The sequence below is a fragment of the Neopsephotus bourkii genome, unplaced genomic scaffold, assembly GCF_033783945.1.
Source record: "Neopsephotus bourkii isolate Nb327-2 ecotype Australia unplaced genomic scaffold, CSIRO-AGI_Nbou_v1 NB_1189, whole genome shotgun sequence".
In the NCBI taxonomy this organism is placed as follows: Eukaryota; Metazoa; Chordata; class Aves; order Psittaciformes; family Psittacidae; genus Neopsephotus; species Neopsephotus bourkii.
In genome coordinates, this window is record NW_026901674.1 from 3,553,725 (window position 1) to 3,580,032 (window position 26,308).

A 26,308-nucleotide genomic window follows, 5' to 3' on the forward strand; every position below is an offset into this window, starting at 1 on the left:
TAACATGAACTAGTGTGTGCAATTTCCAGGTTACTCAAAAGAGCCTGTGAGCAACATACAATGGACAAGGATAAATGTGCAGCAATGTGTGATAACAACCGCCACGGGACATGTGCTGAAGATGATACACACATTATGGTAGTTTCACACTGTCCTCCGGAGCAAACAGCTTGTCTGTCTTCCTTGTCCTGCCCATCGTTTTATTACTATTACAGACTGGTTTCATGGTTGTCTTTTTAGCTGAGGCATCTCTACCAAAAAAGATCAACAGGAACTGGATTGGAAACATGAGGCTTTGACAGCTGAAGCAAAGAATTGAAGGTGGATCTTGAGGCCTGGTTGAACACTAAGAATCAGTGTCTTCAAATCAGATGCTTTATTGGGTCAGCCAAGCTTGATTCCCAGCTGCTGATGGCACTCTTAGCTGTAGTTTCTGGGGCAGGGGATGGCTACAAATTGAGATGGTATCACACTGTTTTCACAGATAGCTGATATTGTCCCTGAACTGCAGTTACTGTGCAACTCTAATCAGCAGGGCCAGATGAGCGCTGTGATATTGAGTTCTGCAGCTCCCTAACGCTCAGTTTGATCTTCAGTACGTGTTTGGTTTGATTATCTTCACACCTTTCCAAGCTTCACAAGGAGGGCTTTGATCAGAAACAAGACTGAGTCATGGCCATTCTTGTAAAAGAAATCTCTTTTTAGGTAATCCAGGTCAAAAGTGCACACTAAGAGTTTGGCATTTTCCCCTTCATTATCCCTTTGTTTAAAAAAGTCTCTCATCCATCCAGAGAGAAGGAAAAAAATCTACAAGACTTAAGCGAACCTTGAGACACTGTGGAAAATTAATAGCAAGCATCTGAGTCATCAAAGCCTGTTCACTAGTTAGTGTTCATCAGACCACTCAGTAACAATTTAAACACAAAACCCGTGCTTGCACAGCTCAGGATCAGATAGCAGAAGATTTCTGGTTCTTAGCAAGAGCAAAGTTTGCTCATCTGTTTATTTAAAACAAGCAACCAGATGGGAATGTGTGCATTTTTGGGGGAAGAATTTGCATTGTAATTGGAAAGGAGATATAGAAAATGAATCAGTCTATTAATAAGCTATTAAAGAACTACTCCTTTCTGCTCCTTTGTTATGTGCAAACCCACATCAGAACCTAGTCACTTGGAAGCAGAATACCAGAAACCCCAAGTGCTCTCCAAGGATGTAGGATGAAACCGTAAGGTGTTTTCTCCCAAAGCCCCTGAACACCCACGGCTCCCAGGGTTTTCTACATTTGGCTCCACAGAGGCAAATGCCAAGTGTCTGTGGAAGCCTGGCTGTGCAGGGCACTGCCTTCGCAGGGCTTCAGCCCCGAGTTCTGGGCTCAGATTGCACCTGGTCACACAGTGGAAGGGGAGGACTGTGGTCCTACGCCAGTCTTGAGGGCAAAGCTGAATAAGAATGCAAAAAAACAGGAGAAAGAAGCAATAAAAGAAAATTCTACGGGTTTTGTTGTTGCAGGCAGACCCTGGCTAGGACATTCCTAGAACTTCATTATCACTAGTGATGTATGATATTGATTGAATCTTTCAGGGCTTGGAGACAGAAAGAGTACAACAGTTCTGCTGCCTCAGCATCCTAATCCTGTTTTTCAGACAGGATAGAAACACGTTATGGATGCAGCACAAAATCTCCCTCAACTGGTCTTGTTTTCTATCTCACTGCTCCCAAGGAACTGGGATCCAGGGGGACTTCATCCCAGGCTTGACCGTTCAGGTGCGCATAAGCATCTTTGTTTCATACCACCTCGAGGATTCAGGATATCTAACCCTAGCATAACGTCCTCCAAGCATCAGGACTCAATGAATGCAGCTCTCATCACCTTTGCATCGCAGTGCTAGAGTTCTAGAGGTGCTGAGTAAGGAACTGTCCCAGCTGAAAGGAGAGCAGGAGAAGGCACATACGCTATCATTCACTGTTGTCATTAAAAAGTCATCCACTGCTAGTTAAGGCTGACAGCATCCAAGAGTTATGAGGCCATCTACAATCAATGTTTGCAATTAGCTCACCAGCTTTCAGTAAAGTGTTTGTTGTTATTAGGATTTTATTTCTCAAGTGGGACATGGTAGAGAAAATTTAGTCTTCCTATGCTAAATTGGTAACACAGGAGATTGGGCCAATAGCTGCTGTTCCATCAGATTTACCCAATGAAATATTAATGGGCTAAGCCTTCCCCCAACCATCTTCCCTTCCACATGGTGGTAGGTATTATCAGCCACATTTTTCTGATGGGGAATATACTTGTCTGTTGCTGCAAAGCAGAAGTGGAAAACAGAGCTTAGTCTTTCACTATACGCCCCATCTACCATCCTCATCCTTTGACATCAGTGTAGAGGATGAAATCAGCTGAGGGTAAGCGATCACATTGTATACCATACTGTTATCAGAAGGTGATGTCTTAGAGTGAAATGTTGCACAACGTTTGCAGATCCCTAACTAAGAAGAACTAAGATGTGTGTCTTGCTCCAGGTACACTGATACACATCAGTTGTCTGGCAAAGATCTGTTCCTCCACTTCTCACCTACGTTTCTTGAAATAAGGTGAAATCCCACATGTCGTTAAAGAGGGCCTGTGAAAACCTCCCAGAGCAAGTATGTCTTCAACCAGAGCGTGCTCAAGTGACTGATCAGATTCCTGTTGACCTACATAGCTTTATGTCGGGCCGTGAGAACAGAACCGGAGGTATTAGCCCTCTCTGTGTATAGTGGCTTTCACCTCTACAATATTTCATTCCCTTCCTTTATAGCTGATACAGACAGATAAAATTGCACAAAATTCTCATCAGTTACTGTCTCTCTAAAATCTTGCATCTTCCATAAGCTCTGCAATGCCATCATCTGAGATGGGAGAGTGGCTGAAACACTCCCTGAGCACCACCAATACAGGGAAAAGGAATTTCTGGACCACACTGATCTGCAGGAAGAAGAACAACTTCTTGGTGATACTATGGCACACTTACACAGCTTCACTACATGTTTACTAGTAACCAGGAAAACTGGAGGCTTTTGAAATGATGTGGACTTGCACCTTCATGTACTTTACCCCTGATAAAGGTACAGAAGCCTCATCTCCTTTTCTTGACTTTTCTTTGTCAGCTCTGTAATATAAATCCTGCCTCTGTTCTGTGTCTATCCGTCATGAGGTCAAGCTGGTTTGGTATGTAATTCCTGTGTCTTTCTCACTCTGACATTTGCCCCTACTAACCTGCATCCTTTTCCCCCCTGCATTGGCCAGATGGATAGAACATATACATGATAGTCTAATGACTTTTGGCTATTGAAACTTCCACTGGAACAGTGCTTCCTTGTACCCTGGGATAGCTGCCCTACTAACTAAGAGGGTTTTAGACACACCAGGCTGACCCTCAGGTGTTCCTGATGACCCAAAGGTGTAGAATCATCAGTATACTCTAGACAACACTGTAAAGAGCATATTGAGCCAACGTGTTTTACAGAACATGTTGGGCTATAGAGATGCTGTCTGTACTTGGGGGAACAAAGGTTTTCCAATTCCTGTTGAAGGGAAGTAGCCATATTTCCGATTTGGTGTTCTTAATAATTATAGATAGTGACACCCTAGAGACAAGCATGATTCTGATGCCTGAGGTACTACTGCTGATCCTGCCAGACCCTGTTTATATTAGTGTGAACAATGTTTTCATCAATGGTTAAAAAGAATGATGGAGAAAGAATGATGGAACCAAAAGTGGGAGCTACTGTTTCATGACTGACATACTGTCCAACTGAGTTGAGGACCTAACTGAGGTGTGTTTGGCATGACACATGGAAGTACTCTAAGTGCAGATGCAACCTCTAGGTTCTGTTACTGCTCAAAAGCAGATCAGATCCCACCCTGAACTCCCACAGCTTTAGAAAGCTGTCATGAATCTCTTGGTCATTGAATTCCTCTATTGAATTTCTCTCTTGCTACCTGTTTGATATGAGCAGCTGCGGAAAGGCCTTGGACTTTTGACTGCAGCATGGAGAACGCTTCTGGTTTGCTCTCATTTCAGCAGGGGCAGGTTCCGAGTCCTTGAGAAACAATCGGTCATTTGCTTTCCTGGTCACCTCTCACTCGGTTTTCTTCATGCTGTTGTTAGAAACAGCACAAAAACTAGTGAAGCAGAAGGGCTTAAAATAGGCTTCCCTTTCTAACGAAACCGTTTTTGATGAGCTGACAACATCAGGAAGTGCAAATCTCAGCTGTGCTGGTCCCATGACATCCCAAAACTTAGGCGTAGCAAGTAGCATTCTTGAATGCATCAAAATCTTGTCTTTTAGCATTTAATGCGAGATGTTACAAACTAATGAAGAGGAGAAATGTTTGATGCAGTGTTGCTGTAAACCAAATATACAGATGTAAAATAATTAAGCATAAACTGTTCCATACAAATGCGTGTCAATAAACCCCAGTCTGATAAAATGATTTATGAAGAATTCTCTAGAATTACTAAAAAGAATGATTTCTCGTTTGAGGCTCTGGAAGTCTTGAGTCACATTGTTGTGTTTTGTTTTTTTCTCTTAAAAAAATGTCTTAAAACACATGGCTTTACAGCTGCTGCTTGGAAAATATACACCTCCAAAGTCTGACTTTCATTTAAATACAAATGTACAAAATGTAAACTGAGACAATAGAGAAATTTACAAAACTTTCCTTTAAAAATAATAAAGACAAAATTCAGTTCTAGTATGATGCTAGTTAAATACGTGCAAGTAGTCATGTTCATTGAATTTCTATTGCAATGTTCTAAAGAGACAAATTTGATTCACACAGTCTTGAGTGCCACCTCCAAAAACAGACCTGAGTGGAAAATTCTTCTTAAAATGCGAGGCTCCACTGGAAGGAATGGATAGAAAATCTCCTTTTTGGGAGATCCTTTTTCTTTTTCACTCGATGGTGGAGGCTCTCTCATCCACAGAAGCGCCATAAGATTATAGTGGAAGGATGCAACATGTTGTTTCATAAAACTGAATCGGAACTAGCTGCTTCCGGTGGAGTTTGAACTTACGTGATTTGAATTTATGTGGTGATTTAAGCTGGCCTTTGAATTTGAAGAACTCTTTGAATTGTTCTGATGCTGTAGAAAGAGGAAGGCAATGACAATTAGATTCCCCAAATATGCCAGTCTTTCTTTTAGTCTAACGCTGTTCATTTTAGGGTGATAACATAACTGACTGGACTGCAAGATTTTTGTTTGAAGACCTTTGGGTGTAAAATATTCTTCACCTTCTTACCCATATTCTCTCTAAGTCTGGAGGACCGTGGCAGTTCTTGAGGAATCCAGCAAAGACGACTCACTAGAGCTCCAGGAGTCAAATCAATTCATTGCAAAACATCAGGACCTACTAAATCTGACTAACACAGAGGACACATGCCAATGCTCAGGTATGGTTTTAACCCTACAGAAACAGATTGGTCTGGGAACGTTACTTAGATTTGAAAGTGGTGCTTCATGAAAGCTGTACATCACATAGTATCTGGTCTGCTCTCTTCTCTAGTATCTTGGTTTCCTGCCATGACTCATGCACTCAAAATATGCCTTTGCTCTTCTTTAAAGACATAAATCTAGGACTTTCACAAAGAACTTATTAAAACCATATAACCATTTCAAAAGGCATTTCAGTATACTACTGAAAAATAGATTGGGTAAGAAAGAAGTTCTCAACTGCTGGAAACAAAGCTCGGGAACAACACTGGAACTTCTGCTGGGGAAAAAATATCAAGAGGTAGATGGGAAATGTGGGATATGCAGCATGAAGTACCACCTGTGAACTGGGCATCTATGGAATTTTCCATGTCTTAGTCATGGAAGATCTTACCTGTCGTTTAAATATTCTCTGTAGCAATCCTTTCTTGGGTGGCTCTGGGGGGTAGCTTTTGTTTAGGTCTGGTGAAATAGTACCATTTGGTCCAAATACATTCAGTTCTTTGAAACACTCTGTTTCTATCATCTAGTGGGAAACGATAAGAAATAAAGAAGTTATACATCTGCATTAAATATATTGCATTAGGGCCAGGTTGTTCAAAGTCAGGATCAGGAGCAGCAGCTTGAGCGATACGATAGGAGAGTTAACAGGTGAACTCCTGCTCTTGGCTATACAAGGCAAATAGGATGTATGAAAAGGAGAGGCTGAGTCTGCTCTGCATGTTTGCACATCAGCCTTATTAGAAGCTGCCCCATAAAGCTTTCTGTTCTTTTCTTCAGGCCTGTGAAGAACATTGGGTAAAGACAGGAATACTCACAAATCCCCAGCTATGAGCACCCCTCTGGCTAAGTGGATCTGCTGTTTGATCCAGGGCTGGATTATGAAATCAACTGTTGGCTATGTTTTGATATCAAACAGAAACAAAACCCCAGATCTGGAAACCCTGCAGCAGTTGAAGGTCCAGAGACAACTGCAGCAGCTGGGATGTGCTGCAGGTACAAGACAAAGGGTGAGATCAGGATCACCAATGCTGGAGCCATTAGGACTTCCAGCCAGCCCACAGAAGTTCCTGAGAGCTGTTGTTGAAACCCAGGAGAAGGAAGTACAGTAGGATCCTTGCCAACTTACACAATGCAGAGCCAACAGATGCAGTCACCTGAACCTGACATCTGTGGTACATTACAGATCTTGAAAGAGGCCATTTGTAACTTATGAAAGCATTAGAGTCTGGCAAGTTATCCAGTAGCTATGTATTAATGGAAATACACAGCTCCTCTTAAACCATCTGTGTTAGGGGTTTTACTGGAGTGATTTTACTATGATACATCCTTACCTCATTTTGCCATGGAATAGACACTGATCCTGTGGAAAACTTGGAATAGAAATCATCATCTGTTTGGTCCAGGTTAACTCCTTTCACTGTGGAGAATTGCTCGATGTCTAACACATCCTTGCAGTATACTGCTCTGGGCTATCAGCACAAAGAGGAAACACAGAGAGACAGCAAGAGAAAAGATATTTCTGAGTCTGAGCATGTGCTTTCATTCACAGATTCAGTCAAGTGAGAATGCCTAACAATAAGTGACTATTTGCGTCCTGCTCCTCTAGACCCACTCTGCCCGCATGGTTTCCATCAAAGGCTGGCTTCACTTTAAGCATGTTAAGCTTCCCATAAGCATCCTTAAAAGCATCAGCAAAGCCAAAGTGGGTTTTAGTCATCCATGTAGCATATGGTTAAGAGGTGAGGGAAAAGAACAGGAAGAGCAAGAAAACAAAAATCAGGTCCTTCAGTAGTCTTTTCTAGTAGTAGTACCAGTAGTAGTCTCTTCGGGTAGTCAGCTCCCTCTCTATTGACAAATGGCTCCTACAGGAAAGCAGTATGCTCATGAGCGACACACTGAACACAGCTCTGAAAAGGGAACTCAAATAGGAGTGCTCCCTCTGCTCAGATAGCTGTGGAGTTTGCAGCTTAGAAGTTTAGAGGAATGTATACTAATTGCTAAAGAAAACAGAAGAGGTTTGGCATTTTTCCATTGTTTTCATTAATAGCTCAGCTGCTGGAAGCTGTCCAGAATCACCTCTATCAGCTCCTTCAACTGGGCTGCATTTCTTCAAACAAACACTCAAATGGCTTTGCCTTTTTAAACTACTTAATTACGTGTGATGACAGAGAGTGGACTCTTTGCAGTGACGCTGCTTGTAGCTCCTGTTCCAGCAGTCAGCCACAGAAAGCAGAAATAGTCATCACCTGTCATAGTGTGGTCATCTGCGTGCCTAGAGAGTTCCCATCAACAACACAGTTATCCTTTGATGCGTAGGAGTAATTGAGGGGTGGCTTGTGGGACTAGCTTGACCTGCTGAACTCAAACACGTATTGGATCCTACTGTCTATACACGGCACCATGACTGCACAGCCCAGGGGTCCAACCATGCAGTGTTTTATCTAGATCTGAGCAGTGTGACCAAACAAATCAAGCTGATTCCTGATAGAAGTCTTATTTGCTGGAGGCTGCATCCTTCTGCATTCCTGATGGCTGCAATCCACAACATTTTTGTGGAGACAGAGTAGTCTAGAAGAGGATGGAGAGACGTGGGTTGGATTACAACCCCTGCCATTGGCTAGATAGCTTTGGGTGATTCAGCTGACTTCAGTAAAGACTTGGAAATGTATGGATGAAGTGCCAAATAAATTAAATTAGGAGCAGCTCTTGAGTTCCCAATAAATAGCCATAAAAATTTATGTGCCTCTGCTTTAGCAAATATGTCTATCAGAGGTGCCTCCTGGGCCTTACATGCCACAGTTAAGCTTTTAGTACGCTCTGGCGGATCCCAAATTCAAGCCCAGGATTTTCTCATTTTCTACATCAGAAAGAAATAGTAGCTTGTCTCCTATTTCTTCCCACTAAAGCAGGTCGTAACACCACGGGCTAATTGGCAGGAATAACTAGGCCGCATAGTAAAATGTAAAGCAAAACCAGAGCAGCTAAAGTAAACTTCTGTAGTGTTCAAACCACTTTGGTTTGGTGGAGTTTGCAGCAACGTGAATGAGAGCTGCCAAGATGATACTTTCCTTAATATGTTAAAATGGCAGTGTTTACTTAGAACCATATGGGAACTTTAAAGATAGAAGATCCAGCCAGAAAGAGAGCCCTGCAGGAGGAAAATGATCAGATAACTCTGCCCTGGGGTAGAGACCGACACCACAAAACAGTGGAAAAGGTTTTGTCATTGCCAATGCAACAAAGACTTTAGTATGTGCAAGATGGGTGTGAAAACTTGAGTAAGGACCCAGTGTTGGGTTCCATGCCCCATGAGCACTAACAAGTTCAAAATGCTGTCTCAAGTCCAAGCTAACGCCTCTGCTTGAGGTGACACTTGATAACTGAACCTGGTTCAGACTCTTCAACTAATGCCTGTTTTTAGGATGATCCAGTCCATCCCTCAGTTCCATAGAGCTTTGGACTTAGCTTCACTCCAGCATATATATCCATCTATCCGTATGCAGACGTGTGACTTTCGTTGATGGTTGTTCCAAGCACCACCTGGTCCTTACAATACTGCCGTGGACATGGGGATACAAAGGTTCCCAGTTTAAAGTTTGGGAATTGAGGCACAAAGAGATCAAGTGGTGTCTCCAGCATCACACAGGAAGACTGTGGTAAAGTGAGTGGGAAATGAATCAACTCCCAGGTTACCACCCTGTATGTAAGCCCACCCACCCTGCACACACAAGTCTACAGTCAGCTCTCCTCTTCCTCCCAGCCTCGCCACTCCAGCCCTACCACTTATCACATCTTCCCAGGGCAGCTATCGATGCAGAGAGTGATGACAGCTCTCAGAGACAGAAGATACTTTAGAAACAAATCTCTTGCAAGAGGCCACTGGGTGTTCTTCCTATTGTACTCACATCAGGGACAAAGGGAGGATCCAGCATTCCTGCTTCTAACCGCTTGAAATTCATGCTCTTGAAAAAGGGGTGCCTCTTCACTTCTGCTGCGCCTTCCCCTTGACATCCTAGCCGCTGCTTCACATCCTTGGCGAGGAGCTGAAACACACCAAGAGGAATGGAGAGGATGTCAGAAACGCAAGAACTCCACAAGGATATTTTCATCTCCAGTTGGTTTTGGATGTGCCCAGAGGGAAGCACAGAAGGGAATTGTCACTGCTGTTCCTTAATGGGCCAAGTGAAATGGATTAGGGGTGCACTGTTCTATGTGCTGGTGAAACCCTTTGAAAATTACCTGCTGTAAAGTGTTTACAGTCAAAATAGAGACTGTTGCTTCTGCTGACTTTCAGTGAACACTTTCAAGAAGAGGTCTGACATACCCTAATAACATATATAGGGGCATATTTCATGAATCCTGTGTGCTTCTTAGTTGTGTTTTCCTCCTGTTACTAAGTGTAATTTTCTCATGTTGCTTAGGCTGAATGCCTTCACCATGGAATCACATTTCCCTCCACCCATTGCAGTATATTCTACTACATTACACGTCACAGTGAACCAATCATGGGCTTATTTCAGCTGAACTCAAGGGGAGTTTTGTCCATGGAGCCGGCACTGGTAACCATCAGTGTTGTTTGTTTTCAGAGAAGGCCAATGCACCACCTCTGCCCACTACAGCAATTCCTGCCTGTTCCCTTGGTACCTGTAATGGAGCAATGGACACTGACTGAACTCAGCATCCTTGGGCTGTTAGATAAGCATGTCCATGAACACAAACACACGGATGTATGTCCCAGAAGACCTTGTGTGGATGGACTAATTGATCTGCAAGGGAACATTTCATTGGACACACACTGCTGGCTGAGGAGACAGAACATGTAGACTAATATATCGTCTTCTTACAAATAATATACAAAGAATCAAGGAGGCTAAACCAGTGTCTTAAGAGACCCCACCTAAACAACTGAAGAGAGGCAGAACTCAGCATGCATAACTGGTACAAAACCATCATCACCTGGACAGGGACATTTCTAAGTGTATCCCTGACTTCAGGCAATGCTGAAAAGTAAAGATTCATAAATCTGTTTCTATTTTTTCCCCATCCACTCATCATTGACTAGATGACTGCTGAAGGTCCCTTCCAACCCAAACTGTTCTATGCTCTTTGAGGAACCCTGCAAGATGCTCTCTTAGAGGAGGGAAAATACAACTGCGGACTCACCATGATGTGCACAGAGATTTCAACTGCTGGTTAAAGAGATGGATGACATCTGCCTTGGTGCAACAGAAAACTAAACACGCATTGAAACCAGTCAGGGTGGCTTTGCTGGGGTCTCCACTTGTGGAGAGAGACGCTTACACTGCCCATCACGGAGGAGACAACACCAGCCCTTTCCCATAGGCAAGGTATCCCCCCTGGAGCCGGGCACGCTTCAGGCAGACACCCCCAGCCCCCCCACCACCGCTGGGCAGGGGCAGGGGCAGGGGCAGGCAGCGGGGCGGGCGAGGATGCCCGGCTCGGCCCGGCGGAGGGAGCGCGGCTGCAGAGCGCCCGGGGGCCGCCGGGGGGCAGCAGAGGAAAGGGCAGAGCCAGCGGGCAGCGCGGCGGGGCCGGGGCGGTGTCCGGGCGGGGCGGGGCGGAGGCCGGGCAGGGCCGGGGGCAGCGAGGCGTTCGGTTCCCCCGGGGATGGAGCGCGGTGGGGGCTGTGTGTGGGCTCCTCCCTGGGACGCACGGAAGGGTCACGCCACACCTCCTGTTCCGTCTGCCCCTCTGCTGCTCCGACCCGGAGCTTAAAAGCAGCGATCTGCCTTCACTGCCTTCGCAGGTGGGATGTGCAGACCAATGGCACTGAAAGGATCAGCAAAACTCGCTGGGAATGCCTTCCACGTCTATGCAGGATCATGGGGTGGTTTGCATTATAGAATCATGGAATCAACTCGGTGGGAAAAGACCTTTAAGATCATCAAGTCCAACTGTTACCCCAGCACTTTCAAGGCCACCAGTAACACATGGCACTGAGGGCCTCATCTACATGGTTTTGAACACTTCCAGGGGCAATGATTCCACCACTTCCCTGGGCAGCCTGTTCCAATGTCTAACAACCCTTCTGGTGATGAACTTGCTCCTAATACCCAGTCTAAACCTCCGCCGGTGCAGCTTAAGGCTGTTCCCTCGTCTTGTTCCTCTGAGCCCATGGGAGCCCCCCTGGATAAATCCCTAGGGATCTTACCAGGGTACCTGACAGCCAGGGCAGTGAGCACATGGAGCTGTACCATGCAGCACCTGGCTGGGGCTCAATTAGGAAAGCAGGAGGCAAATAGCTCTGGGAGGGTGGCAGAGGGAAAGAAGTGTTGCAGGAGATGGACAATCAGGTGCCGCGCTGCAGGAGGCTGGGAGCGGGGAGCCAGGCACCTTCCCTGCCAAGGATTGTTTTCAAGCTTCCCAGCTCAGGACATGCCTCAGTACCCTCTGGCTTTGCTGCTCTCAGCCACACCATCTCAATGAGGAGAAACCTTGCAACAACTGCTTGTTGGTAATGTGAGGTTGGTGAGTTTTCCTCTGGTGTCTGGCTAAAGCCGAAGCTTTCTTGTCCTTATCATGGGTTTACGGGGTCACAGCTCTTTAGGCTTCTCTGGATGCTCTGCCACCCCCTGGGCATCAGTGGGTTTCTTATCGGGCTTCCACAGCCTCCTCAGTTCTGCATTTTTGTTGCTAGGGGCCTCATTTCCAGCCTGAGACAGCAAACGGCTTTGGCAATCAGTGTGCCCCATGTGTGCCTTGGTCACTGTCCAGCCAGTCCCGAGCTAGCTGCAGTGGCAGAGGCCAAGCGGCCAGAAGAGGTGATGAAGGGATCTGTGGGACATGAGAGTTTTCTGCTCAGCTCTTTCTGCCTCAGCAGTAGCAGCAGCAATAGCCAGAGGAGACTGTATGGATTGAGGGACGGGCCAAAAGCGAATGGTTCTGGCTATAACAGCAACTTCCAGTTTCCAGATAGCAACATCCCTTTATTCCTCACAGTTTCTTCTGCTGCGGTCTAGGTGGTGACATCTGCTCTGAGTGGTCACCATGACTAAGACTTGAAGGAACATCTCTATGCCTTTCTATTCTCTGAGCACATAGGTTCATGGGATACAGCACCATACTTATCCAGCTGATAGGAAAAGACCTTTCTTGGGCAGTTCCCTCAAGCTTACTTTCCCAGAAAAGAGGGATGTTTTGCTTTCAAATCCTTACATGAGACTTCAAGCTCTCGTGGTGTTGATGCAAGGTTTCTTGTTGCGGGACTTTAGAGGGTTTGGGTTTGTTTTGTTTCTTTTTAATCCCAACAGGCATATGGATTTAGACTATGTGAAGAAGATCACTTTGGAATTCCCAGTCAGGATCTGGTTTCCTCTGTTGTGAATGGGCAGAGAAGACAGAAGTTCTTTTGATCTGCTATTCTCATGTTGAGAAGACTTTCCTGACAGGTGAAAAGAAGAATCCGAAAGCAGAAGAACCACTTTTACTACCCATCTCTCTGACTTGGATAGTAAAAGGCATCACTTTTGGAAGTGATACCCTGAAGCTTTTGGGAACGGTGATGTTGAGGAGCAGGTTGTAGTAGAAAGGGGTAGATCTGGACTTGCCTGTAGATGATAGAGGAGACCTCTGAGTTTCTGTTTTACAAGTCATCTGTGAAGGGAAGAAGAGGGGTGACTTTACCATCCATCTGTGCAGCCAGTAATTCTCCTGCCTCTGGATTAACTGGGAAGACGAGGGTAATCTGGGAATTTACCCTTGCCAGACTGTGAATGTTAGAAGTTGGAATTTGTGGTCAGACAAGAGTGTAGTTGAGGATAGAAAAAGGCAGTCTGGGGGTTCTTGGGCTCCTCCATGATAAACAAGGGAATATTCAGTAACCTCAGCTGCAAGATGGAAGTCTCTGGAGCATGAATGCAGTTGGTCATGGGTGGCTGAAAGACACAAAAGGAAGCAGGCCGCTGGGAACAGGCTGGGACTGAAAGATCACAGAAAGGAGACGATTCTCCTGCAAAGCCCTGCTGCTGGGGAGCAGTGCCTGCCTCTTGAGGAGTCCCAGTGGAGGAGAAAGTAAGAAATTAATGGAATTTGTTCAGTTGTAGCTGCAGACAGCCCCAGAGATGGCAACAGGTGAAACCAGACACTTCTCCTGGCTTCTGTTAATGAGACCAAGAGATAGCAAGGACTAGAATCCCAAAGAAATAGTTCTTCCTTTCTTCAAGGAATAATGAGTCTTGAACCATTTCCTGCAGCCCCAGCAGCCTTCTGCAATAGTAAACCTGCGTAATAGCCTGAAATATGCATCCCATTTGGGAATCTGCTCAGGAAAGGAAAACTGAGATAACACCAGTATGTCTGGAGTCACCTCTACACTTTTGTTTAATACCATTTAAAAGGATGTATTGAATATGAATAAAGAGCAGAACAAAACCAACTACACCAGGCTGATGACAAGCCCTCTTGGGACTGCAGTGCGAATGCCCCAAACAAATGTAAGACCCCGCCAAAGCCTATGGGAACTCACAGAGCTGCACATCTGAAGATGGCTCATGGCATCCAACCATGCATGAAGTTGATACCAAGCAGCAGAGCTTTATGTTCTGGTAACAAAGGCTCCAAATGACACTGAAGTCGTGTAAACGAGGGCAGGATTCAGTCTACAGAGTTATGGGCAAAGCATGACTAGAATGGGACTTTCAAAGAGAAGTCTTGAGTAGCAGCAGTGAAGTTACATGAAGATCTTCTCTCCTGGTACGAAGAACTCTCTTCTAGTTTCATGTCACTCATTTGTTCCCCTCTGGGGATTCAAACTCTGCAATGTCTGAGACTATTTTTTCCACAACTTTGTTTTGCTTCCTTTACAAACACAAACAACTGTTGTGAGGATGGCTAAAAACAGCCAACAGTCCCCAAAGTGCTGCTTTATTTATCTTCACGTGATCAGTCAGTTCATATCCAGATCATACCATGTAACAAATAACTCCAAGTCCAAAGATGTTAGTCTTAATATTATAGAAATAAGGGAAATGTTTTCTAGGGTAAGGGTGCAAAACACTTCTGCTCATGAAAGGAGAGAAGGGGAATTGTAAAACCACTTCCATTGACCCAGATGATCAAATAGTCTAAGGGATCACCAGTTAAATGTCAACCTTTAAAAAGAAGTAAGCATACTATTTTTAACATATTTTAGTGAACAGAAAAGTTCCATGCTCATCTCTCAGTTACCAGATGAGACAAGACAGTGGTGTGGGAACTGAAGATGCCAGAATGGCTGTATATTGCACTGCTTATGCTTATGAAATCACAGCCCAATCTGGCCAACTGAAAAGTCAAAACTCTCAGGTATGGGTGACAATCTTATTGCAAAGGCTTACTGCTCAGGGTTATTATTATAATTAGCAATAACAATAGCAGTGATAATCATTTGAAGACCACCTTGATGTGTGTGAGGTGCCTCTCAAGACAGATGAAAGGACAGTTATTCTCAGGCAGTGCTGATAAACCTGAAGGTGTTATAATGTGTGAACCAGTTGGTTTCCAGGGATGAAAGCAGGAGGAGCAGCACATGATGAAAGAGCTTCTGGTGGTGAGGAAGAGAAAACATTGCATTTAGGGAAAAAAGAATCCATCATCTTCAGGCTGGCTGAGGAGGCACTTTGGGGAGGGAATGGAGATCAGAATCACAGAAGAGCTGAGGCTGGAAGGTGCCTCTGGAGATGCCTAGTCAAATCTCTCTGTTCAAAGCAGAGTCACCAAGAGCACGGTCCTCAAGGCCGTGTCCAGTTGGGGTTTGGATACCTCCAAGTGTGGAGACGCCACAGCCTCTCTGGACAACTTAGAATCATAGAATAGGGTTGTAAAGGACCTTAGTCCATCTAGTCCATCTAGTTCCAACCTGTTCCAGTATTTGACTACCTTCACCATGGAAAAGTGTTTCCTGATGTTCAGAGGGACCCTCACGTGTTTCAGTTTGTGCCCATGGCCTCCTGTTCTGTCACTGCACACCAGACGAAGAGTTTGGCTGTGTCTTCTTTGCACCCTCCTATCAGAGATCACTTTTGTGGAGTAAAATAGGAGATGCAGGAATTAAAGGCATCAGAGAAGACAGTATGCAGAAAACAGACAAACAGGACACTGAAAGAGTGACAGAAGAACACAGCAGCATGGGCCCATCCAATACTGTTGACTTGAATGCACTTCAAGTCACATCTTTGGATGCAAGACTGCACTTGTCAGGGAAAACACACACATACATCAGTGAAGTAGAAGACACAACAACAATAAACAGGGAGCATTTCCTAGAAAGATTGGATTTTTTCACAGAAAAAACACACCATGAAGCAGTTATGTTATATGGGAACTATGGGTTGGGGAGCTTCCCAGAAAGCCAGCTGCCCCTGTTCCTAATTATTTATTATTCATCTCTGTTTCAGTCCAAAATGAGGTCTGATTTATGGGAAATTACTTACAGAATGAAACATAGAAATACAGGATGGATGATGATTAATGGGAGCTATGATACGCGCTTGCAAAAATGCAAAGGGCATAACCATCCAGGCTAGGAAGGCTGACATGGGGTGACACTAAAAGGGTTTTCATATGACTAAAGGAATAAAGACAATACATTTCCTAGTGGCGATGCTATTAGCTTATAGAGAAAGCTTTGAAGAGAAGGTTAGGCAACATGGTGGAAAACATGCTGTTCCTTACTCCTGCCCTGAAGAGTTCACTATGGGAAAGCCTTTTGTGTTGGATCTTTGTGAAGGCTCAAGATAGATTTATGTATTGCAACTTTATGCTTCATTTCGCAAATATAATGGGTACTTAATGATTACTTTTTTGATTCCTTGTTAAGATGCTGGTACAAAGGAACAAAGTTCTGTTTTTTTTCAATATAAAGAGCAAAGAGAACTTGAGAAAATTTATTTGAATCATGATTTTTAAAGCTATCTTTTGATAAATGACTTCTGGATGGAAAACCACAATAAATAAATATGCCACATGATTGGACGGTGAAGCAGTAATGATCAAGTTGTCAGGAATGATTTACAGATAGTTCATGCTTCCCTGAGGCAAGGGACTGAACTAGACAACTTCCTGAGGTCCCTGACTCCCAGAAACCAGGGCTTTATGGCTTGAAGATGAAAATGACCACCGTAGCATAATGACTTTCAATGTCTACTCCCTTCAGAGTGCTGGGTCATCTCCAGCACTATCCCATCAATGCTACATTTAATTCTTCTGAGCTTTAAGTTGGTTATTTTCAAAGTATACTTTCATTTTATAATGCTTCATGCCTGCAATTAATTACAGAACAAGCAAAAGGAGTGTAATTTTTGCCTCACAACATTTTCATTTCATGCTAACAACAGGACACGCACAAACTCTGCCACTCCATCAGATGCTGTTCCTCACCTGGTGGGAGCTGAGATGCTACTAGAACAGCAATAGCAAGCTGTTCGAGCACATGCAGAGGTCTGTAAGAGCCTGTGGCTCTCCTAGATCCTCCCACACTGATTTCAGTGGGGGCTCTGCATCGCCGATTAAGGGCAGTGAATGGCCTAGAGTATCTATCAAGAGTGATGTCAGTTAATTACTACCCTGGGGATTCAGCACTAAGTTGGTGCCCTGTGAGTTAATGACTTCCAGGCATGATACTTGGCAATGCTACCATTATTATTTTGCAAGGAGACTTCAGTGTCTTTTTGTGAAGCCAGCCAACCAGCAATGTTGTTGATCTGCAGTTTGCTTGCCTGTTGCACAAGATACTGGTGAAACTCTCACTACCTATTTGTTGACCTTTCTTTCCCTTCAGTCTCTCCCTAACAGCATACACAGATATGTCATTGTCTCCAAAGGAGACTTCACTCTTTAGCAAACAACATTAAGAAAAAGGCCACATCCCTTCCCAAATTACAATGCAGCCTTCTGAAGATGGCTGTTGACAAGACATTGATGAGTTCAGACACAGCTTTGAGAGTTCTCAGAGGGTTTGAGGATTTCCATTGTCAGACATGGCTATTGTGCTACGAAAATGACTCCCAGCTGAAAGAGTGAGAAAACATTTTAAAGGACAGCTCAACAGTATTAAAAAAGCTGGATACCCTGGCACCCCGGGGGAAAAGCTGCTAAAAAGTTAGTGAGATGGGGTGGGACAACATTTGAGTGTCACAATAATTTCATTGCATAATCTTCGTCCTGCTTACCCCCAGCTCCCACCGAAGACAATGGAAGCATGGGGTTTTCAGTTCCTTGCAGGAGACAGTCAGAGCCTTGCATCATCAAGTCCTTTTTATTTTTTTTCTCCAAGATTATAAAAGACAGAAAAGCATTCTTGACTGCAAACTAACATTCAAAGTCTCACGAGAATAGATACCGCTCCCTTGACCATAAACCTTTGGAGAGGACTCAAGATGGCCGTGATGCATCTCATGGAGAAGCAAGCCCAAATAAACACAATTTGAATGAATAGAGAATGCAATCATCCCATCAACAGATGAGCTTCATTAGTCCTTGTCTCTGCAGCCCATCTATGGTGCTGTGTTACCGCTCAGACTGTCAGATACAGCTTGCTAATGAAGCTGCCACACTGGGCCTTCAAGCCCCTTACCATTTTACAGATGGACTTGGCCTCCTCAGAAAACTTATGGGAGTACACCTCTTCTGTCTCCAGCACTCTCCTGTCCACTTCTTCCCTCTTCACCTTCTCTTTTCTCCCACGGAATGGTGATTGCCCAGCAATCATTTCATAAATGAGACAGCCTAGCCCCCAGTAGTCAGGGCTGAGTGTGTATCTCTGGTTGTTCAACACTTCAGGAGCTGTGGAGAAGAAAGATGTCTCCTGTGGAAATGCTTGATATCCACACAGGCAAAAAACCCTTACATTTCTATAAGTTCTTTTCTGGTGATGGACTACACATGCACAGAGAGTGGTTGCTGTTGATGGCATTACAGAAAATGCAGCATGCTACATGCCATGGTTTTTTCTCTCCATGCTCCATGCCATGTGCATGCTGTCTTCTGACTTGTCCACTAAGTCAGACCAATTAAAACAACAATAAAGAAGTTCAAGCAAAGTATTAAGTAGAAGCCTAATCTTAAGATTCCTTCCAGATTTCTCCATTTAGGGAAGGAATGACATGCAAACACACATCCTGTAAACAACAGTGACACTTCTTCAAAATCAAGTTCTCTCTTTTTGGTTAATTTACAACTTATTTTTTCCCCATTCAAAAAACAAGTCCATTTATTCTGTGTTGCAACCATCCAGCGTGCTTTGGCTCTACAGGCACTGTGTTGCAGGCACCCTCACTTCTGTACGCACAAATACCCATGTGCTCACAAGCACAGAGTCTTAGTGTGCACACAAACTTAAGCTGAGATAACAAAAGTTGGCGATGACAACTGATTTGCTGCTTTCATTCAAGTCTCCATATGCTGCAACAGTGGCTCATATCAGCTAGTTTCCATTTAGTCAAATAAGCATAAACAATTTTTATTCCAAGAAATATGCCCACCCACAGAATGAATGCAAATAATTGCGTTGAATGTTAGAAACCAGATCTACTTGAGTGTGGTTTTTACCAATGTACACATCTCTAATCTTCCTTCTCACAGCCTCTCCTGCATGTAGGGGAAGACTCTAGATGACCTTGGTCAAGATGACCATAGGAGCAGACTTACCCATATTATAATAAACGTACACTTTAACTATTATACAAAACAACTATGAATAAACCTCCATTTTAGCACATAGTCCTCCTAAAATAAAACTACAGCACAACCACTATAATCTCAGTTGCTATCTCCCTTTTTTACTTTCTTTGCTGATTTAAGATTATAGACCCGTCTCATTTAAGAGCTGCTGTGGTCCATCCTTTTCCCCACTTCCGATTTCCACTCACATGACTCTTGGTGGGTTGCTGTCTAGCAACCCAGACACAGCTGAATGCGAATCTTTTACATGGCAGAAAGATCTCCAAAACTCAAGTAATTTCAGCAAATTAACAAAAAGATGAACTACTAAAGACTTACCCATATACCCTACTGTTCCTACTCTTCCACGGATTGATTCACCCTCAGGGATTTTAACAGCTAGACCCAAATCAGATATTCTAATATGGCCTGGAAGGAAAAAAGAAACAAAACAACATAAAGTAGACATATGACCCAAATTAGGCCAAAACTACAACTGTTATTATTGCTACAATACCCTTGCAATTAACTTTTCAGACATTTTAAGAAAAGAGTGTTTTCAGTTGCTGAATTGGAGCAGTTTCATTGATAAGGACAGGAGGAATGATTAAGGGAATTACAATGCAGTGAAATGAATTTTAACCGTGAGGCTACAGACTAGAGTGGATTGTGTTAGGTATTTTAAAACCAACAACAGAAAAAAGGCAATGGGAAGCAGTCTGGAGGGAAGTGTCTTGAACTGATCACAGGGAATGGATGGGCTGACATAATTCTGTAGCTCTTTGATGGCTGAAGGGGCTACATCTGGTCTGTAAGTCATCATGAAATTCAATTACCGCTCCCTTCAGAGCAAATGGGTACCTGGGTCTGCATAAACCGAGAGCTGGCTCAGCAGAGGATGAAAGAACTTCTGTAAACGGAGTGGGAAGCACAGATTTAGAAATTACAACTTCCTTTGTGTGGTGTCAGCCTTGCAACAGTAAGGATGGAACAACAATGAACGAAGGCAGACACCTCCAGCAAAGCTGTGCTCTGAGAACAAACCCTGCTTCCTTCCATCCATGCAGTGAGCTCCAGCACTGCACCCACCCAAGACAGCAGTATTAGCATGTGCTGAGCCTCTTAGTCACTTCAGAGCATTATTTGTCTTTGTACAGTATATATCTTAAACCCAACTTAATCTACTTTAATATGAAAGCATCCCTGTAAACCTCTGAGACTTACCATAATCATCTAGCAGGATATTTTCTGGCTTCAAATCTCTGAAAATGAAAGAGAGCACTTACTGGTATGAGGCTGGTTTTGATAACGTAACCATCCGACAGTGTGTGAGTGCATTTATTACTAGTAATAAACCAATTGACTGTCAACTCAAACAGCAAGGAACTCATGAAACCAATGCAACTTTCTACAACTCACTTCACAGATAGACTGAAACCATATGTTTTTTTTCTAAACCAGAGTGACATTTTTTCACTAAGCCAAGCTTTTAGTTCCTAATCCACTCTATAATGGACTCATGCATCCAGTCCTGTAAGCCCTGTAAACCAACTCATGCAGTCCTGTGTGTTGTTAAATCTCTGTCACATTTTGTATTATAAAATCTTTTGTTAAAAATGTATTAAAATCTTGTATTTGCATATGAAAATGGAAAGAGCAATATCTTGGGCTCAAATTTTCTATGCCTGGCATCTGACTCAAACCAAATCAGTGAATGCGTGTACATGCACTTGTGCACATGTGTAATAATTTTATCGAGTTTGGAAAATGAAGGGCAAAGAAGAGAACGCTGTGCCCACGTTAAGATTCTTCTTACAAACTCCAGTGAAACACCAGTGCCTGTGTGCTCTGGAACAACACCATGAAAATTGGCAAGGCGGTCACTCCGATGTCAAGGATGTGCCTTTCATTGCTTGTGAAAAAATGAATTCCCAAATCTGGCCAAGTTATAGATGTCTGAAAAATGTAATCTCAGTTTTCATGTATTTAGCAGAGCCTTGACAGAACCTTCATTCTTCTGAAAGGTTTGTCTGCACCAAACCCACTTCACCAGTTGCTCCTTCTAGATGCTGCCTGGACCAGCCATGCTCAAGTCCCCTCACTTGACTGAGGCTTGTTTCTGTGCCTATGGAGGTGAGCACAACATTGCAGCTGGCGCTACCATTCCTTGGTGCTGCTGGCTGCTGGGAAGATGCAGCCCACCTTCCCCATGCTGCTAAGTAGGGACGAGGCACAGCCTTCTTTTAACACAGAGCAGGAATGAAGCCAGCCTGGGAGATGGGAGCTGGAGGTGCTGGAGGGAAGACAGGGATGTGCTGGGCAGGGAGCATCCCAGAAGGGACGTGTGATGGGAGCAAGCTGTGCTGGCTGAGGAGCCTGAATAAGGCACCAGCACTGCTGAGTGAGGCAGGCAAAAATGTATTGCTGCAATTCACAACATCATGCCCTGACTTTTATCTGGTCGATTCCTACTGAAACACAGCGTTTAGCCTGGTGCAAATCCAAGAAGTGCTTGGCCTCGTCTTTTTCTAAGGCCTCCTTGCATTTGTGAACCAGCTTGATTCTGTTAGCTTCCCAGCAAGACGCATTTCTTTTCAAAGAGCAAAGAGAGGGGGCTCTACAAGAGAAACCCTCACACCAGGAGGTCAGTGCACTGCACAGAGCCTGTGCAGGAGCCCGCCCTGAGGTTCAAGCTGTTCCACTCCGGTGTCTTGGATTTCCCCATGAATGGAGGGGGATGTTTTACAGTTTTCACAATGCTGAGATTGAAATTTCAAAACTTGCCTCGCTTTTATTTATTATTTCAAGCAAGAACATAAAGAATGGGAACAATCCTCTCTTCTTGCTTGCTCCAGACCCTCTTGACCTCTCAAGATAAACCTCGCCGAATACCCACTGGTACCAAGCCTACTTTTCAAATAAACAATACTGAAACATGTGAAGGGCAGCCGAATGCTGTGGCTTTCCCTGCCTATCAGAAGGTTTCCAGTGCTGGAGCAACACAGTGGAGGGCATTTCCTATTTATTTTCAAGGATTTATTCCAAATCCCTCAAGAACTATTTCCTTGAAGAACTGAGACTTCATTAGTTACTTCATCTTCTGCTCCAGCAGTTATTAGTCCCACTTCAAGCTGTAACTGTGGCCAATTAAAGCAGGCTTGCCTTCCCCCCCAGACATCAGTTGTCATTTCTGTTTTCAGATTTTTGGTTCCCCAGCATCAAGGCTGGCTTCCTTTGCATGGCCAACACTTCCAAATGCCAAGGAGAAATGTGATTCTTGTATGAAATGTGCAAGAGAAATAAAACTCCCTGGTAGACACAGTTACACGTAAGGCTACTTCCCAATGATACAGCTTCCCATATGTAAACTAGTCTAGCCTAAATACACTGCAACACAAACTGCCAGCACTGTGCCCATGCTAGAAAGCTGATAGCATATTATTTGGTTGTATAGGACAGCATGAACAACTCAATTAATCAAGGTGGACAAGACTTTACTGTATATTTGTGTAATGCCCAGGACAATGTGGCCTTGACGCTGACTCAAGCTTCCAAGCACAGCTATAGCACATATGTGTATATATAATTTATATATAAATATATATATCATGTTATATATAAACATTGTGTGTAATATAACAACATTAATATAATGATATAAAATACATGTATATATTCATCCAATGATATAAAATATATTATATATCATCATATATAATATATATCATTATATATAATAACAATTTCAAAAGAGCCATTAGCTTTTTATGTTTGCATTCCATGAACAATCGACCCATTGACCTTTACCAATGTGATGCAGTTGAGAAATGTCACCAATGCACCTCATTTGGCAAAGGGAAATCTGCATCAGGTAAATCTAACTCTGAGCCTGGTTGTTCTCTCGGGTCACATCCACAGTGTGCGTCACCGGCCCGTGAGGTGGGGATGTGTTTTCCGATGCTGTGATTTAGTCAGTAGCATTTTGCTCATAGAAAATGAAATTAAGTTGGAGGAATAAGTGTTTTGCAATGAATTATTCACCTCGAGAAAGTGGTAACATTTAGCTGCTATATTTTATTAACCTATACAGCACTTCTCACTGGTCCCAAAACATGCTGTGGTATTATGAATTAGGGGTCTCTGCAGATGCTCCCAGAATACTGCTGGAAAATGTCACCTACAAGGATATAACACCAATCATCACCAAAATGAATGTGGCATCTGAGGTGTAAACTAGCAACTCTTTCAAGAGTAACATGAAAACAATTGCTTAAGGAAGTAGGATGCCACTTCGCTAAGAGTCACCTCCTATTTTAGGTGGCCAGATCTGATTTGCTTGATTAGAAAGCAGCGTTAGTATGGCATTTCACCAGCCAGGTTATGAATGTACCAGTCATTTTCAACAATAAAGCACGCTTGTGATCTAGAACTTCTTAAAGAAACACTATAATGCCTCCTAAAACTTTTCTGAATGTGGTAGGATGGTTTTTAAAGAAGAGGGAAGCCAGACACACCATTTGTTATTTGATTTTTCAATTGACATTAAACACTTAATTCCATTTTGTTCCTTGGGAAAAAAATGTGTCCTTCTTGGGCCAGCACCAACACAGTCAGCATGTTATCTGTCTGCTCTCCTTATGCCAGCTAGCAAGATCTGAGTCACAATGAGGCAACCAAGCAGCAGTTTTCTACAGATCTCCTCCAAGGAACAACAATATTGTAATTTCTATGTATACAAGCATATACATAATGCTTATTACACATGGGCATATCAAATGATTTAAAGTGCGGCTTGGTTCTTGAAAATAACATATCATTGTTAATCATTCCCCTTGGAAGTTCTTGTATCAATCTACAGGCCCTCTTCTGCTGTGAATGCCAGCAGTAATGATTTCACAAGCTGGGATGATGAAGGCAAACATTCAGTGCTGTTTACAACTCCACTGGTCTTTGATTAGGAAAATATAAATCCTCATGGAGTCACAAGAACTCTGTCTGCAACCACCCTGCTTTTCCAGCAAGTAAACCATGTGATGCCCTGGAAAAAGGCTTGTATAGAGCTGGAAGCCAGACTGGAAGCTGAGAAGTTGACATTTGTCCTTCTCGAAGCTGTCACCGCTCCGGGCAGTGCTCTGCCCGCTGGCTGCTCCCGCAGCGGGTGGGATGCTGCCAGCAGGACATCTCCATTGCGTGGCTGTAAGTGTGCCTCCTTCCACAGCTGGCATGCCATGGTCACCATCATCATGCAGCTAATCAAGCTTGTTCATGTCCTAGAGCGTGAATCCCTGCCCTGTGTCTCAAACCCCCTCTTGTGCTAATTGTGCTCCCTCTGGGACAGGACATGGCTTTTCCACATCTGATGGGCTGTGGCTCCTAATGCAATAAAATCCAGCTAATTAAAACAGAAGCTTGAATAGCATGACCTCCCTTTCATATCAACTACAAACTAGAGTCCTCAATGAAATCCCTTTATAGGAACGCTCATGATTTTCTTACGTTATTCAGTGCACACTGAGGTGGGGTTTGGGGAGCTTTGTGTTAGCTCTGCAATTTAGACAGGATGCATTACTGAAGCAACTGCTTCCTTCCATGATTACTGAATCATCTGAATTTGTACCCTGTGAAATTTCAGCCCCAGCACTGAGGTATCTAAGCTTTATAGCACCACAACGAGTAGGGAAGATGCAAGCAGTTCTTTTTTACCCATAAAAGATATCCCACAAGACTTTAAATAGAGTGCTTACCTGTATACAGTATTTTCTCTGTGTAGGTCTTCTAAGCCACAAAGAATCTCTGCTGCATAAAACAAAGCTCTTTCCTCCTCAAAGCCTGGGTTTCCCATGTTGTAGATATGAAACTTCAGGTCACCTCCATTCATAATGGTCAGAACTAAACACAATGCATCCTTTGTTTCATAGGCATAGGCTAAATTGACCTAGAAAAACATTTGTAGCATAGTTGTGACAGTTCATTTAGCTGCTGAGAAGAAAGCACTAACTTCTCATTAAAGACATCCTCCAGAAAAGGAAAAAAAAAGAAACTGAATTTGAATTGGGGCTTATTGCAACAGCAAACATACATTTTGGAAGGACAGAAAAATCAGATGTTAGGACTTTATAGATTAATTCGTTGAATCCAGCCTATTCATCATCAGAAACCCTCATGGTTAATGCTCAGATAGCTTCATAAACTGGACAAACGTATTAATTCCAGGCATACTTTTCCATGTAAGAGAGATCTTAATAACCAAGGGAATCTACACCTCCTGCTGCACTGTTTTGCTGGGTAGCTGTCCAAAAACTATCATCTCAGTAGGTTCCCAGGAAGGCCCTGACAGGCTGGTCCTGTGGTGGTCAAATGGACCATCACTGAGGCATGAAGGTCAGCATCATCCTGCTCTGGTAGGTGCCCCACGAACGACCAGACAAGCCAAAAGCTACCCATCATGTTTAAGTACGTGCCATCATCTTTGCTTCTGCCAGAGGTAAATAAACATCTTGCATCTGTTGTTTTCACAGTGTTTCCTAAAATAAGCATAAAGAACACGACAGATGCTGAGAGAAAAACACCTTTCTTTTTAATCTAAGGCAAGTTTTTAAAGAGGCACAAGAGCTGGCATGAGCCAGGAAAGCCCTACATCAGAGACCAGCTCCACGTCACTGGTTACTAGCCAATCTCTTCTCATCTGTTTGGTTCGAATATCCTTCAGTCTCCTCCAAGCTCCTCTCTCCCAGACGCTGGGAATTCAGGTAATCACACTGGATAAAAATAGCTCAGCTGATGCAGCCCTGATGCAAGTCAAGGCTGCAAAATGCATCATTCCCATGGCAGGAACAGGCACCTTGGTTGGTGCATTTCGCACAGACTGAGACTAAAATGAGACTTGGCAAAGGTGCATGGAGCAGGATGAAGGTGCAAAGCAAAAGGAATCAGCTTCTGGCACCTTCACTGTTGGAGGAGGCCTTGGGTTCAACAAGAGCAGTGCTCAGCAGGTGAGCAGGGAGCTGAGCACCGAGGGGTTCAATACTCACTACAAACTGACTATTGACTTTTTCCAAAATCTGTTTTTCATTTAGTGCCATGGATTCGCCTTTCCTCTTCTTTATTCTCTTCTTCTCTAACCTCTTGCAGGCGTACATCTTCCCTGTCGCTCGCACTTGGCAAGCGCAGACCTG

At 43.7% G+C, this 26,308-nt stretch overlaps 1 protein-coding gene across 3 annotated transcripts in view; it reads right to left on the minus strand.

Moving 5' to 3' along the window:
• Positions 1-4,316: 4,316 nt before the first annotated feature.
• GRK5 (G protein-coupled receptor kinase 5) overlaps positions 4,317-26,308 on the minus strand; it is a 165,788-nt gene continuing 143,796 nt past the window's right edge. For all 3 annotated transcript variants that reach the window (XM_061364208.1, XM_061364209.1, XM_061364210.1), the window contains 9 exons: positions 26,165-26,305; positions 24,878-25,068; positions 20,358-20,395; positions 19,473-19,562; positions 18,049-18,257; positions 9,383-9,520; positions 6,809-6,946; positions 5,869-6,000; positions 4,317-5,126 (listed from right to left, as the gene is read on the minus strand). In XM_061364208.1, the coding sequence (XP_061220192.1) occupies positions 5,028-5,126; positions 5,869-6,000; positions 6,809-6,946; positions 9,383-9,520; positions 18,049-18,257; positions 19,473-19,562; positions 20,358-20,395; positions 24,878-25,068; positions 26,165-26,305 (1,176 nt within the window). In that variant the 3' untranslated portion in view covers positions 4,317-5,027. The remainder of the gene's footprint in view (positions 5,127-5,868; positions 6,001-6,808; positions 6,947-9,382; positions 9,521-18,048; positions 18,258-19,472; positions 19,563-20,357; positions 20,396-24,877; positions 25,069-26,164; positions 26,306-26,308) is intronic.